Source organism: Stegostoma tigrinum, chromosome 4 (assembly GCF_030684315.1).
Source record: "Stegostoma tigrinum isolate sSteTig4 chromosome 4, sSteTig4.hap1, whole genome shotgun sequence".
In the NCBI taxonomy this organism is placed as follows: domain Eukaryota; kingdom Metazoa; phylum Chordata; class Chondrichthyes; order Orectolobiformes; family Stegostomatidae; genus Stegostoma; species Stegostoma tigrinum.
In genome coordinates, this window is record NC_081357.1 from 119333020 (window position 1) to 119350200 (window position 17181).

Here is a 17181-nt window from a genome sequence, read left to right on the forward strand (position 1 = left end):
TGCTGGGCTGATGTGACGCACTGACATGATTGCATAAGTGATCTGTGAACAAGTCACAAGGATCAATCTCATCAGCATACTCTTTGCAGCCCTTGCTCTTGTTCTGTGTACTTCTGCCTAATGAGAAGCACAGTATTTAGAACTGAGAGTCAACTGGCCATTCACGGCAGTGATCAATACCATCCTGAAGGGCGAATACTGAGGTCATGGACTTGGGAGCACTAGAAATTGTCCCTGCACCCTCCCTCAATCGCTATGGATCTTCCCACCATCACTCTTTGTCTTGCCCCTCAGATACTTTCCATATCTTATGAGCCAGGACCATCTATATGCGAACCTTGAACTTCCCCAACACAGTAGTATGCTCTCATCCATCCCACTCAACCTACCATCCGCCATGCTACAAACTCTCTTGATCATCCTCAAGCTTTCAACAGTTATCCTTGAAATTCAGAACTTTGGGAGCATACTTTCCAATAGCATCCTAGCTTCTCCCTGCAAATATTCCAGACCTACGGAATGCCAAGTGAAGTTGCCAGTACGGTATGGTATGGTATGGTACTCTCCCACATTCCCTAACAAACATGGCATTTCTTTCCTTTCCTCAGTCAGCAAGAACTGTCGTTCAGCATTTCTTCCTGTTCTTCTCCCAAACATATTAGGATGTTATGTAACTGACAGCCAGGGCTCAGGCAGAAATGTTACAGTTTTGGAGGTTTGCACAGAACTGAGATCACACCTGACCATGGTTCCCATATATTTAACTAATTATCAGGATGACCCTGTAATATGGTCAATTTTGTTCAACAATGGCTTTACCCATCCAATACAATCCTCCTCCACTTTGGAGGAGTCACACTTTTGGGGCTATTGTATTTTGAGGATCCGTTGCAGTGAAAAAAATACAAGAGAAGCTCCTTTACAAACTTGCTCAACCGGCTTTCATCCTCTGAGTGACCTACCAAATTCACCCAAACAGCTTGACCCACCTACTATAGCTATTTCTCTCTCTCTTCTACTACTACTGAACCACATCATCCTGTTACTCATGACCCTGTTATCATCAGATTCTACATGCGTTGTCTCTCCTCTGAGCTTACACCCATTACCGTGTTCTTGCTCTCTTTGACCTGTTGTCCATGCAAACAGTACCATATGACTCCACAGGCTCCACCTCAAGACTATCCAGTAAAGGACCATGACCCTTGAAGTCCCATGTGACCCTACCTCACTCCTCTCACTATGACTGTTCCCACTGCTGCCCAGTACCCTGAGTTCAACATCAGGTCTCTACCATTCACAGCATGGACCTTCCCTGTAGAATCACCTCTTTCCAACCATCTCTGTACAGAAATCCCACTCCCTATCGAACAATAAAACCACAAAGCCCACGTTGCCAGTCCCTTCCCTTCTTGCAAGCTCCTGCACTTCCACTCGCTGCCACAGGCAACCCTTTCCCTATGTCTTTAACATCCCTGCAAAGAGGTAAGTGTAGCAGCTCACTCCACTCCATCAAGTACAATGACTATACACCATTTGCACGCGGTAACAAATCTGAAGGTATATACTGATCAGGTAATTTGAAAACTGTGCTTGATTCAGCAGAGATTAACTTTTAATGAGTATCCATGGCATGTAGATGGATGCAAGTTCAACTTGCCTTCAAGCTTCTGAGAACTTAATACTGAAGTTTAATGTTGCTGTCAGCAGAATAATTTTTGGCCTCTGGGTAATAAGTACCCCGCCAGTCATGCTTCCATAGCTGGGAGCAGCACAAGATTCCATCCCATTTCCATCTTGAACTTGCCAACAGGATTTCACCTCCCTGCCTTCCTTAAAATCTGTTCCACAGTCAGCTTGCTGTCCCCAAAGTAAAGTTATCTGCCTCCATCTTAAATTTGAAAAATTTAAATTGAAAAAGAGCTGTTCAGATAGAAAATTAGGTCAGTTTTCTAAGCAGCAACATTTATTTATTGAAATAACTACTTTTAGTTCCGCATTACATACCACAAAATGGGTAAGATGTAGCTTCAATGATACTGAGTCAGAGTTTATACTGTAACAAGGAGATAGCTGGGTACCTCTGCAAGTATATTTAGCCATGTTGTAAAAGTAAAAAGATTAAAGTCTTATATGTTGGTACTTCGTAATCGGAAGATTAATAGCTGAGCAATTAATTTACTTATGTGGAACATTACATAAAAACATAACACAAACAAACAAATATAACCTACCTAAAGTTGATATAAGCACTTTGCAATGAAGTAACGGAGCAACTCTGCATATTTTCTGTGCAAATACATTTTCCAAGTTTAGTGGCAATGTGCTGCCCTCCTACTTGAAACAACAAAATCTCTGATGTTTCGTGGATAAGGGGTAACATCATGGATGTTCTGCTGGGGTACACCAAGATATTGCAACTAAACTTGCATGTATATTATATGAGGCAAAATACATGTTGCCAGACTTACCAAGATGCTTTTGTTAAAAGGGCTGTAAGGTGACTTTCAATCTGAAATGTACAGCAGTTAAAATTGCCATGTTAATGATACCAGCAGTCTGCAACTAACTATAATTCCCTGATTTGCCTCATCAGAAAATCTGTGCCAGAGGATTGGTCACATCAATGGCTAAATAGCACAAAAAATGGTTCTGAGCCCAGATTTATCACAAGCAATCCATCCAAGAAGACAACATTAGCTAGGTCTCCAATAAAAAATACAGTGATACTTGTAAAATATTACTGAATCCATACAAAAAAGGACACTTCACCTTTGGCAGTTCCTATTCCAGCAGAATTCTTCAAGATTCCTATTTTTACTTTCAAATCATTGCATAGTACCACAAGCACAACACCTCCCAGATTTCCATGCTCCTCCAATTCTGGCCCCTCGTGTAGTTCTGATTTTCAACACTCCATGGTGCTTGCTAAATTTCTCCATTTCTCCATAAAACTTATCATTTTGGCCAAGCTCCTGGCCACCTGTTCTAACAGTGCCATATGAGGCTTGGTGTCAAATTTTGACAAATTATCTTTCTGGGATTTGAAATATGTTATGTTAAAAATGTTTCGTAAGTTGTTGTTCGATTGAGAGTCATTAAATTTGTTTGCCATTTATTTCATAACCTATAATATGCTGTTTACTACACAGCTTCATTTCAGACGTCCTAATTAAATACCATAATGAAGACTCAAAGCTTCCCTCTAGTATCTCGAGAAAGAAGAATTGCTCAAGCTAATTCAGTAATTCTACTTCAGTAGATCGTGTATGGTATGTGTGATGCATTGGAAGGGACCAAGAAGACCTGAAGTTGATGACTGCAAGATAAATGAACACTCTGCTAACAACCTACACTGACAAATTGAGCTCCAGGGGATTTTAACAACAAACTTGCTGCAAAGAATCACAGTGAAACCCTCTGTTGCAGAGTTCTGAAAGCTTATGCAGACTCATTGATCAAATTCTTTCAACTAAGTTTGGAGAACAAGCAGCAACAAATTAGAACATCACTTCACACTTGTTCAGATAAGGGGCTCCTATAGTAGCCATCATAAAATTGATACTTGTGAACACAATGATATTGATACCACGCAATATATTATCTCGCTCCAGGAGGAGGAAAGAAACACATTGACATAAGAAGTGAACACCACTGGTCATGATTTCATGGCATTGTAGAGTCCAAACAGTGTGGAAGCAGGCCATTCAGCCTATCAAGTTGACACTGACCCTCCAAAAGGCATGTCAGCTGGACCCCTACCCTATAACCCTGCATTTCCCATGGCTAATCGACTAACCTGCACATCCCTGGAAACTCTGGACAATTTAGCATGGCCAATCCACCTAACCTACATATCTTTGGACTGTGGGAGGAAACCCACACAGACAGGAAGAATGTGCAAACTCCACAGAAGACAGTCACCTGAAGGTGGAATTGAACCCAGGTCCTGGCACTGAGACACAGCAGTGCTAACCAGTGAGCCACTGTGCTGCCCCATTAATACCACTAGGCTATCACCTCCTAATAACTAATATTACTAATGAAGATTCACGTACAATATGTCAAGTAATATCTGATATCAGTGCAGTTTGTGGTCATGAATTAATGTACCAGAGCCTTAGTAGACTGTATTATTTGAGATATCACAAAAAAGGAGTGGAATACTACTTATCGAAACCCAAATCTTTATAAACCCTGAGCGCAGGTGATAAATTCCACTTTTTTTTGTTGCTCAAAACAGACAGAAAAAAGCAGAAACATTCCCAATGAAGTCATTGCTCATCTTAAACATAAAATAATCTATCAAGAATAACTGTTAGCAGGAAGACTTGATATTTGGATCATAATAGAAAATTCAGAGAAATTCAATGGCCAAGAATGGGAAAATTAACTGTTGTTTGTATTCATGAATCTGAGGACAGCTGTTAATGGGAACTGGTTGGATGAGCTCGGCCATAAAATTAACAAAAAATCCCCACTTCATTAGCCGTACAAGGAAATTTCAAGGCAGAGGATAAAACTGTAGAAAAAATGATTCTGAGCCATGACTCACTTTTGTGACATCCTGCATAGGACAGATGATATGAGGGGCTCAAACATTGTAATGTCTGATGGCTTCTTCACCAGAATCCAACATAAATCTGAACTGACTCAGATAACATTAAAAACACACTGGCTCAGCTATATATGAAAAGGTGATGGAAAAATGTGGACTTTCAATGAAGTTTTCACTAAAAGATAAACTTAAACCCCTTGATTATTTGTTAGAAGAGCTAAATTTAATTGAGAAAGTGTTAAGAAGGATAAAATACTTAGCAGCTAATCTTGTTTGAAATCAGATGGCAAGCCAGGAAGTTTAACTAAATTCAAAAGCTTTCATGGATGTTATGATTGCTTCAAAATGTTGCAAGGCTAATCGTTTTTTATCTGTAGTAAGCCTAAAGGGCTAGGCAAGATTTGCTCTACTTTTGAAGGACAAGGGGAGATAAGGAAGCCACAACAGATAGAGGTGCTTTATTGAGCCATGCAGACGATAGGGAAAAATATAAGATACCAGCTAACTGCTCTGTTGAAATCACAGCAAGTAATAGAAAAGCAGCATTTTTAAGTTTGAACTAAAGAAACAGATCAAAGAAGGCATTAACAAAGAATTAACCCCTCAATCTCTCGAAGCAGAAGAAGGAATCAGAGTTTTAAACTATAGTATTAATGTGTTAAGTGTCTCCATTTGTGACTCAATGTCATGAAAGCCAATTACTTTGAAAATCTCTGTCTCAATTGACACCTCTTGGTAATGAGAAAATTTTCAAGAACTCTACAATGGAATAAAATTTATTTGAAAATTTTGCTCTGCCAAAATAACAAACATATAATTTTGTCAAATATTTTTAGCTAGTCAATGAAAAAGGGTGAATCTAAGGATTTTGCTCATAGCTGCGTCTGATAAAGATTCCAACTCTAAATGTTCCAATCACCAAACATTCATTCAAGTGCATCAGGCACTGCTGACACAAAAATGCAGAATTTATTCAGGCTGAGTCAACTGATCTGCTGCAGAGTCTTGTGTGACAGGGAGCAGTGAACACTTGAATATATCCTGCCCAAATGAACTATGAATCAAATGAAGCAGACACTTCTGACTTAATTAAAGCCTACTCGAATTTGATTTTTAGCTTGTTGCTTTTAGAAACTGCTAAGAACAAAGACAACACACTTTTTTTTCCCCCCACAAAGGTGAAGAGACACTTGATAATGGAATTATTACTGCTTGGCAAGGCATACACAGGCACATTTTGATACAGAAACAAACCCCTGAGGGCTTTCAAACCAAGTTCAAGCACATGAGTGTAAAGTGATAGCAACAAAAATGGAAGGTGGTGGTATATCACTTGTTAACGGATTATTCAAATTCTAGTTTTATACCAACATGTATTGACTACTAAGGTTTCAATGCAAAGGTCCATTGCTAAGGGTACAGTAGCTGATGAGCAGCCTAAACATGATATTTTACATTTCATTATATAACTGCAGTTTTACTACATTCAAGAAAATTGAAATCTAAAAATTCTAAAAACAAAGAACGAATAAGCAACACAAAATGCTTAACTGCCTTCCAGATATGATTGAAGATTGCAGCTTTTTTTCAGGACCCACCTTCAAAAAGTAGCTGACCAACATCCTAACTGCCAAAGTATTGTTGTGTGCAAGAAATTAATTACTAAAACATACAATACTGGGCATTAGCAACAGGTCTTGGGGTTCCTCAAAATTTCATTGTTTTAGATGCAGTTACACAACAGCAATGAAACCAGGGCGGTCATACAGCTACTGGTATTAGAGTTGGACGGGAGTGGCGTGGGTGCTTTTTGGTAAAAATGTACCTGACCGCTTACCTCTTCATTGGGCTTTTCAGGAAGACTATTCAACCTCAAAGACTGGCAAAGTTAGGCCTTGGCCATCATTAAGAAGCAAGGACTTAAGGGTGTCAGGTAGATGTTAGCACTTGGTCAGAGCAAATTACTGAATTGTGAGGTCACAATTCCGAAATTTTGGCTGGATGTCTAGAAAGGAATAAAGATGTAGGGTTGTTCTACTTAGACAAAAGAAGGTTGCGAATTTTGATAGAGAAATGCTTTAGAGAATCCTATCAGAATAGACAGATAGAAACTGGAAGAAAAATTGCTAGCGAAACTCAACAGGTCTTGCAGCAAGACATCAGACTTAGAACTTTGAGTCTGGTGATTCTTCATCAGAACTAGAGCGAAACCAGTCCTGTTGGCTGAAAGGCCGAGCGACAGAGGACAAAGATTCAGTGATTGATGAAAAATTCAAAGATGACTTGAAGGAGACTTTCTTAGAAAAACAGTGAGTGGTTACAACTGGATGCACTGCCTCGGAGTCTGGAGGAGACAGATTCAATCATGGCTCTGAAAAAGGAATTGGAAAGGCACTTTAAGAGGCAAAAGTTGAGGTTTTTGGGGAAAAAGGGCAGGAAAGTAGAGCTAACGAAATTGGTCCGAGATAGGCAATAGGCTGAATGATGGGTTTCTTGTGTGGTATCATTATTCTGCGACTGGCTAGTGTTGAATATTTGTGCCTTGCTGTAACACCAATCAAGCTGTTTAGGTACTGCTACAGCACAGAAGTATATCAACTGCAGAATCAAACAATTTAGATATTTTCCACTTTGTCAATCGAATGCAATGTTGGTAGACTCCTGAGCTATAGCGATACTGGCAGAACTGCTTAAACTTAAAATTAGTTACAAATGTTCAACCTGCCAGAATTCATTAAATAGCTGCAGTACAGAAAGAGCCCACTGACGCCAGGTTGATTCTCAAAAAGATCAGTTTCATTTGTTCCATTCCACTGCACTTTTCCCATAGTCATGCATGTTTGTTCCCCTCAGGTACCTTTACAATTTCTTTCTGAGAGCCACAATTGATTCTGATGCCTCAAAACTCTCAGGAGTACTCCATCTCTGCATATTGTAAGATTTGGATAACATTCAGGCTTAGGTTGCCAAGTAACATTCTGATGACACATTATTTGGTAATTACCATACACAAGTTGGACCACCACCTTGTGACATTCAGTGGAATTGCTATTGTTGAACCTTCCGCTATTAAGCTGTTGGGACTGGAAACAAAGGTCAATATTTGTCAAAAACCTAATTAGATCTGCCACATAAATACTGGGCAAAGAGGGAGTAAACATGACATACCGTGCAGCAAGTGACTGACCACCTGACTCCAAACATTTGCCACCACCTCCAGTGCACAGTGCAGATATGTGATAGAATACGCTCCTCTTGCCTGCGTGTGTATAACTCTGATAACATTCAAAAAGCTCAACATCATCCAGATTCAAAGTTGCCCTCTTGATTAGTGCCTGATCTATCACTTTAAACTTTCACTCTGTCCATCATTTCAGCATCATTGACTGTCTTGCCAAGGATTTTTCTGCAGAATCTCCCAATCTTTTGGCATCTGTGATCCAGTAGGGCAAGGGCAGCAGGCACACGAGAGCATAGCTCCTCGGCTTGGAAATGCATTGCTATTCAAAGTTAAGAAGTCAAGATTCGAAAATTCCATTCCCGATATTCAGACTAGATATTTTCTAATCAATCTATTTAGAAATGTTACTATATCCATCTGAAGCAGGTGGGGCTTTAACCCAGACCTCTTGGCTCAGAACTAGTGCCACTACCACTGCATGACAAGACCCTTAATATCACTGGCTACATTCCTTTGCTGTAGAAATTGAAAGTATTCAAGAATACAGCTCAGCACCACCCTCTAAGGTGCAATTAGGCATGTGCAATAAGGCTAGTCTTTCCAGCAATACTCACGTTGCGTGGATTAAAAAAACATTTTGTGCTAAAACTGTCACTTTAACCAGCAAATATGCAAAACGTACTATGTCTCCATAAACTTTCTATTTCTTTGAAACAACTGTTCATAGGTAATCATGAAATGGTGAGCAATTCAAACGAGCCAAAGACAGAAAGAAAAATATTGTTTGAATCTCCTTTTTTTTCCATTATGTATACCAGGTGATGCAGCACGAGAAAAAACATTTCTCATACAATAACACAAAAACATTTAATAATTTGGAAAAAAAAATACAAACATCCATCTATTGGTGGTGATGTCAGATTCACCATGGGCAATTTAGTTTGCACATTCTCCCTGTGTCTGCGTGGGTTTCCTCCGGGTGCTCCATTTCCTCCCACAGTCCAAAGATGTGCAGGCTAGGTGGATTGGCCATGCTAAATTACCCACTGGAGCATTAGAGGTTGAAGGGTGACCTGATAAAGTCACAAAGGGAATAGATAGGGTGAATAGCAGAAGTCTTTCCCCTAGGATAGGGGAGTTCAAAACTAAGATGAGAGGAGAAAGATTTAAACAGGACCTGAGAGGCAACTTTTTCCGCACGGGGGTAGTTCGCATGTGGAACGTGCTGCCAGAGGAAGTAGTAAATGCAAGTACAGTCACAACATTTAAAAGATGTTTAGACACGTACATGAACTGGGATATAGGGTTTATAGGGGTATAGGCCAAATGCAGTTAAATGGGAAGAGTGAACCAAATGTTCTCGTTAAGATCTGATCAATTCTATTTCTAAGGAGTGAAGGAAAAGAAAAAAAACCTTGTACTTGTTCATCAGCATCTCACAAACAGTTAATTACATTTGATTTATAGTCAGTTACTATTATGGAACAACAGATCTACCAAGTTGCGTCAAACTGTGTCATTTTTTTTCCCTAAAGGGTCAAGGCCTGAAACATCAGCCTTCCTGCTCCTCTGATGCTGCTTGGCCTGCTGTGTTCATCCAGCTCTACACCTTGTTATCTCATTTTTTTGTTGTGCTGGTCTGAAGATTAATATTTTTCAGGAGATTGGGAAAACTCTTTGCACTTTGATATTGGCTACATGATAATACATGAACTCAAAGAGCAAACGGTATTGTGATTTAATTTCCCATAAAAATAATTTTCTGAATCTGGCATCATCAGCAATAGATAAATGTTTGTAATTTTTTTAAGTTTAGTTTGGGAAACTTAGTCAGCACGGACAAGTTCAACTGAAGGGTTCTTTTCCACACTATATGACTCTACAACTTAGCCAACTAATTATATGCCCTCTCTGCTGGGTAAGACAGAAAGATACAGTAGAAGAATAAAAGAAAGAGGGAGAAAGAAACAGGCAGTGTGTGTTTGAGTAAAAGAGACGTAAAAACAGAAACAAAACAAATTATACTGATTATGCAATAATTTGTAAAAATGTAGAGCGTTTTTTAAAATTTAATTCTCAGTTCAGTTTTATGATAGCCACCTTTTACTCCCAGATGTAAATTCTTCTCTCAAATGATCAGAGTAAAACTCAAGATTCCATTTTATAAATTATTTATTAGTCCTAGTTGCCAGAATTTGAGTAACATAATTACACTATTGTACGACTTTCCTTCAGTAGGTTGCAACATTGCCTCCAAAGTTACATTGCAAACACCCACAAAAGTATTTTTCAAGAGAAAGCCTATTTTTAACAATTACACCACTTACCTGGAGTATCCATTAGTCTTGTAGCAGTACGATTTATAATGTTTAAACCTGTCTCAATCATATCAACTTCAAAGCCCAGCAGTGAAACTCCATTTTCACTCTGTACCTTAGCACCGGTGTGCACATCATTACAAAGCAATAGCATTATGGTGCAGAACATTTGCAGAAAAAAAAGCCAATTTAATAAGCTTCAGAAATCTAGCTTTCTTATTCCCACTCAAAATAAAACATCCAGGTTCATCTGTGTCCAAGTTGCCTTTTGGTTCCTACCAACATCATAGAAAAAGAACACAGGAATAGGCCATCAAGCCTGCTCCACTCTTTTACAAGATCTTGGCTAATATAATTTTGGCTGTAACCTCACTTTCCCAACAACTTCCTGATAATCTGAGACTCCTCTGTGGGTCAAGAATCCATCCAACGCCACCTGGAATATATTCAATGACTGTACAACTACTGTTCTTAGAGGAAAGTAATTCCAGAGACTGACAACCACCCAAGGGATGATTTTTTTTCCCTCAACTTTGTCTTAAATGGGAATACCCTTATTTTTAAATGGTGTCCCCAAGTTTGTAATTCCTTCACAAGGAGAAATACCCTCTTAGCATCTATTGTGTCAAGCCTCCTGAGAATCCATTATTTCAATTAGATCATCTTTAATTAATCCAAAATGCAATTAATGCAGGCCTAAGTTGCTCAACATTCCCTCATAAAACAACCACTTCATCCCAGGAATAATAAACCTCAGCGTGGGAGAAATAGTGACATTAAGTACATTTTTCCCACCAAGCCTGGAGGCACATCGATTTTCCCTTATGAATTGCAATGTTTCTCCTCCAGTACACCACTACCTAAATGCTCATAACAACACTGGATTTTATTCCAGTCCAAATCACTGCAGGAAATAATGTAACTAGTTTAATTTATAGCAAAATTCTCAGCAGTATAGGTGGAAAGAAGGGTGTTATTCAATCTCAGCTCACAATAGAAAATCTCAGCAGACTGGGTGTTATTTCAGGCAGGCCTACAGTCTCTCCCCACACATGCCATTTGAGGGTACAGCCAAAGACCATTCTGTAGAGCGGCAGTGCCTCCACACGCCCAGGTTGGTGACTTTCTTGCTTTTTCTAAGTTCTTTTAAAATTATATTTGTTTTAAAAAGTTTGGAAGGACACCTGATTGTGTTGAGTCATCCTCCCAGCGCCTAATTTGAACTGCAGCCAAGTGCTCCAATGAAGCTGGAGGCCTCTGATTAATATTTCAGCTTGAAGAGCCAGTTACCTCCATGATTTGGCAGGAAAGCCATCTCCATGCCAATCAAGAGCTCAACCACCGAGTTTCTAAGCTCAGCCCTATTCCTGGCCTCCTTTCAAAAATTCAACTTCAGTGCTTTGCACTGGTTTCTCCTTCTTGGAAAATTCTTAACCTTAACTTTTTAATTTATCTTGGAGGAAATTACACAAACTTAATTCAAAGTTAACATTTAATTTGTTGGGGGTTTTGGAATTATTATTATTTGCATGCAGCCTTTGGAGCTAAGCCGTATACAACAAAGCAGTTCACTTAGATGAAAAGTTTGACTTATCACATGTGTTTGATCTTCTGTTTAAGAGGTACTATCTTCCATGCAATCACCTACCTGGAAGTTTACTGCAGAAGAAGCAGGTGGTGAAAATACATGACTGATAATTCATGTTGATGATTTTTGGAATGACACAAATATTTTAGCTCATTTGCAGCAGCTGTTCTGGTATCAGCAGCACAAACACTTTTGGTATGAACCGTAGCAGCTCTCACAGCACAATGCCACGTTACAATGACAATATGCAGACTTGCATTTCAAAACAAAAACACAAACTAATATCAATAAAAATAAATTACCTGGCCAAATCCATGCAATTATCAGTTAAGGTGGCTGATGAGTTAAAATATTCTCTCGCGGCACTAAGAACCAATTCAATGCTTTTCTCATAGGTGACCTTGGACTGTATCTTGCTTCTGGAAGAGGCATTAATGGGAGGGGCAACAGATACACTATTACAGTGCATCATTTGCCCAGCCAAACGGATATTCTCCAAACGACTTGAACATAGTAGGCTCTCAGTGAATATCTAAAAATTGAAACATCTGGTCACATTCAGGGTTCTGATTCCAAGAATGACAGATTTATAAATTTAGACTCTTAACCTTAAAATACGTAGGGACCCTTTTTCGAACATCTTATTAATTACAGTATTGAAATGGTAGCAATATGGCTGCAATGCAGTGAAGTTAATATTAAGATTAATGCCTTTCTGTTCCTAACCGTATACTTCCAAGAGTTTACTCCAGTCTTCCAGTTGTCTATTTACATATCTAAGATAATCAATATGATATTCATAAAAATGAGTAATTAGCAGCAACACCCTACTGAAATCATACTTATAAAAAAAAGCCAAGAATTTCAAATTAGGTGACTTATTAAGAAAAGTGGAATGCATTCCTTATGTTGCATAACAGGCAGCTCAGTTTCATCGCCCACTCCAGGCAAGTGGAAATGGAAATTACTCATGATAAATTTAAGAGTCCATTGTCAACTGCTATCTGAAATATTGCAGTCAGGTTAAACGTTTAACTAACCTCCAAAAATATCTGGAATCCTAATTTCTTCAACGTGATATTTTTTGTCAGCCAAGGTGAATGGGGTGATGTTCAAAGGTTGCGTTGTCTGTGATGTTTTTTTTTAGTGCCATTAGAACCATGTGCAATTACAGTGAATTCCATCACACTTCCAATTTGTCTCTTTATGTGCTATAGTATTAAGTCACAGTATTTATGTGGCTCGTCCAATTATGTTTCTGATATCTGGTAACCCCAGGATATTGAACGCAAAAACCTAGGAACCAGGAGCAGGCCGTTCGGCCCTTCGAGCCTGCTCCACCATTCAATAAGATCATGGCTGATCTTTTCGTAGACTCTGATCCACTTACCCTGGTTCTCACTGGTGATGAGTGAATGATGGTGAGTGATTCAACAATAGCAATGCTGCTTAATTCTAAGGAAAAATTGTTAGATTCTCTCTGATGGCAGATTATCATTGCCTCATATTTTTGTGGTACAAATGTTACTTGCCATTTACTAGTCCAAGCTCAAATGCTGTTTCAGCCTTGCCACATTCAGGCACAGACTGTTTTGTTATCAAAGAAATTGCTAACGGAACTGAACTCCTCAATCATCAGCAAACTTTCCCATTTCTGACTTTATGATGGAGAGAGGTCATTAATGAATTAATTGAAGCTGGATGAGCTCAGAATACTGCCATGAGGAATGCCTGCAGTAATGCCTTGGGACTGAGTAATTAACCTTTTATAACTACAAACAATCCTCATTTGTGCCAAGAGAGCTTAAGAAAATTTTGCCTTATCATAAATTTCAATCTTGCCTGGAGATTCTTCAGGTCAAATTCCACCAAATGTTGCCTTGGCATCACTAGCAGTCACTCTCATCTTATTCCTGAAACTTAGCTCTTTTGCCCTAGATTGTCTAAAACTTCAATGAAGCCTGGGACCCAGTGGCTCTAACAAACGGAATATGAGTAAGCAGCTTATTCCTGATTAAGTACCACATGGTACCACTATTCTTGGTGTGTGGTAATTAGCTGGACTGGCCTGAACCTACTTTTAATGACAGGACTTGATGTTAGGCACTTTGATTCAAGTATCCTAACTGTATAGGAAAGGACTGGTTACAAAAATGACTAGTTTTGCAGGGTACATCATTACTTCTATAGTGGTCATGTACTCAGGGACCATACACTTCAGTGCATCCAGTCAGTAAGTTGCTTTTTGATATCACATGGAGGGAATCAACACTGATGCTGGGGGTATCAGGGAAATGTTGAGTTAGATCACCCACTTAGGACTGAAAAGAACCCAATGGTTTCAGCATCTTTTTTACTCATGCACTGGGGTCCACCATCATTGAGGACAGTCAAGTTATTGGAGTCACTTCTCTTAAAGATGTTTAATTCTCTCTCAGTATTGATGCGACAGGTCTGCAGGGCTTTGCCTGGTCTTTTGATTGTGGGATTACTTAGCACTGTCTACAGTTTGCTGCTTCCACTTCGGATGCAAGACACTTGTGTTGTGAGTTCACCAGACTGCTACCTGGTATGTTTGATACTGTCTCTTGAATGTGCTTCTAGACTCCGCTCATAGAATGTGAGTTGAGTGCCCTAGCTTGATAGGAGTGGCAAAATGAAAGATTTGTAACGCTGTAGGTAACAGGTTGCAGTTGCTCCTAGCTTCATGTGTCTTCACTACTGGGTTGTTTGACCTGTAGTCAATAAATCTATTCCAGTCATTCCAGAAATAGTGTGTATGATGAAGGGAATCCTCAGTATGATGGGACTTTGTTTTCATGAGAATTGTGTCGTGGTTGCTCCAATCTGTACAGTCCTGGGCAGATTCATCTGTCAAAGTTAGTTCAGAGAGGATGGTCCAAGGGTCTTAGATTTCTCATGTTGAATCTTTCACCATCTGCCACAAACTCTCTGTGGCAGCTCTCTCTTTCAGGACTGGGCCTGCTCATCAGCAGTTAAAGAGCTTAGTGATGAACACTGAACTTCCCCACTAAGCTGGAGAATGCTGGGAAACTCAGCAGGTCTGGCAATGTCTATGGAGGGAGAAACAGAGTTAATTCTTCAAGTCCAGAGTTAAGTCTTCTGAATTCTTCAGAACTCAGCTCAGCTCTGATTTCAAGTCTGAACTCTCCCAATCCAACGCACATTCCATTTTGGTTAACTTCAGTGTTACTTCCTAATGCTATTCAACACGGTAGACCAATGATACATCAGCTTGATTTTTTAAAAAATTCTTTCACGAAACGTGGGCTTCACTGGTTGAGCCAACATCCATTGGCTGTGTTACTTGAAAAAGTGGCAGTGAGTGACCTTCTCGAACTGTTGCTGATCATTTGGCATAGGAAGAGCACAATGCTATTAGGGAGGGAGTTCCAGGATTTTGACGTAACAATGAAGGAATGGCAATGTATTTCCAAGTGACAATGCTGAGTGGTTTGCCATGAGGAGTTTGATGTTGTGGTTGTGGTGGTGAAGGAGGATCACACAGGTGGTGCTGTTCCCGTGCAGCTGCCATCCTTGATCTTCGACATGGTCATGGAATATTTGGGAAGTACTGTCCAAAGCGCTTTGATGAATTTCTGCAGTACATCTTGTTGACAATACATACTGCTGCAGCTAAGCATTGATGTTATAGAGAGTTAATGTTAGTGGATATGCCACAAATCAAGCGTGTTGCTTTGTCCAAGTGGTTACAACTCACTCAGGCAAATAGACACTAATCCATCACATTCCTGACTTATGCCTTGTAGACAGTGGACGTAAGGTGGTGAGCCGTTTGCCAGAGGATTCCTAGCTTTTCACCGGAGTAGTGGTGAAGATGAAAACTAGTAGCTGGTTTCCTTAATCATGTCTGATCTGATACCATGAGACATCCTGGGGACCAGGACTCCTAGTGCCGCCCCTTCATGATTATTACCTATTCAATTGTGATGGAATAGTCTGGGACATGGGCGTAATTCTGAGAGTCAGGCTCTTGCATTTATTAGTCTAGTACACCCCTCTCAATCAGGCTCAAGCTCCCGGATGGTAGTGAGGACATTCTGCACAGTCAACTAGGCCAAGAACATCTTTTTCGCACCTAATGTCTAGGTTGGTGTTATATGAATCATCCAATTTTATTCTTATTCATTTTTATCTCAGGAGGTTGTACTACAACTGAGTGGTAAGTAAGACCGTTGTTTTAGGCCAATTAATGTTAATTGTTGAGGACCTGGACAGATGAGGCAAAGATGCCAGATGGTCACCATTGCCGACACCAGCTTTTAACTGCAGATTTAACTATGAGAATCAAGTTACTCTGATGTCGAGTGGGATTTAAACTCATGTTTTCAAATTAGTAGTCCTGGTTCCAGGATGACTGATCCAATAACAAGCATTTTCTCCAGTTTATTTTTCTATGTTCTGAACATGTACTTTTATCCATAGTTTTAATTCTGGCCTATTCATTCATTTGTGACAAGATGATTTTAGTTTTTTAGAAGGATATATTTCACTAGCTTTCTTATTGCCCACGTATTTAAATATTTCTCATGGCATTTTAGTTTTCAATTTATCTTCTCTTATTCCACTCTCTTTCTCTCAAAATTAACACTTTTACTCTTCCCCGAGATGCACTATTTCGGCCTTCAATTTCCTTTTGTCTCTCTCAATTATATTAAGCCTCTTCTGTCCATTGCAAACTTACATCTTTTCCAGTCAAATGTTTACGAGGTAACTAATATATAATTCTATTTCATGCATTTCAAAAATAATGTTGTATACTGTAAAATTCATAAAGATAAAATAAACAAATGCCAACACCATAACAGAGTGTGAGCTTCTAAAGTATAACATGATTTTCTACAGATCAATCAAAATATGGTCTGGAAACAGTGAAGTGTTTACTGTTTAAAGTCTAAAATTTTCAAAATCAAAAATGAATTCCTTTCAGTGGAATTAGAAATACGTAAAACAGTTTGCAAATAAACATGATTTTATTTATTTAACCCCATATACAAATGAATTTTCCCATCTTAAGGACTTTATCATGGGAACTGTGTGATGCACTAGTCAATCGAATGATCTCTGATTTCCAAACCATTTATCAAATACACACAAAATCAAGTGGAATAGAAGAGTAAAGCTGAGTCTTTAAAAAGCAACTCTCAATTTGGATTTGACATTTACGTACACATCCATCAATCAAATTTCTAAAGCTAAACTTCTCTTTGCCTCTGAATATTTGTTAAGTAAGCACATCACTTGAACAGATCCTAATCACTTCCAGCTCTGACTTTACAAGAAAGAAGTGCCTTACCTCATAGCAGATATTGCAGTCCAGACAACTGTATACAGAACGCTGCATTTCCAAAAGATCCTGAAGCAAGCCTCGCCACTCACTTTCACTTACAGGTGGGTTCCTGGGTACACAATCAAGACAGTTTAAATTATATTACCCATTATTTTAGAAGTTTTATTTCTGGTCACATGTAGGAAAGCTGCCTGGGTCAATTTG

The 17181-nt window shown here is 39.2% G+C and overlaps 1 protein-coding gene across 1 annotated transcript in view; it reads right to left on the reverse strand.

Moving 5' to 3' along the window:
• nbas (NBAS subunit of NRZ tethering complex) overlaps window positions 1-17181 on the reverse strand; it is a 238312-nt gene that overhangs the window by 118326 nt on the left and 102805 nt on the right. The window contains exons 29-30 of the mRNA XM_048530416.2: window positions 16984-17086; window positions 11948-12177 (exon numbers count right to left, since the gene is read on the reverse strand). Coding sequence (XP_048386373.1) covers window positions 11948-12177; window positions 16984-17086 — 333 coding nt within the window. The remainder of the gene's footprint in view (window positions 1-11947; window positions 12178-16983; window positions 17087-17181) is intronic.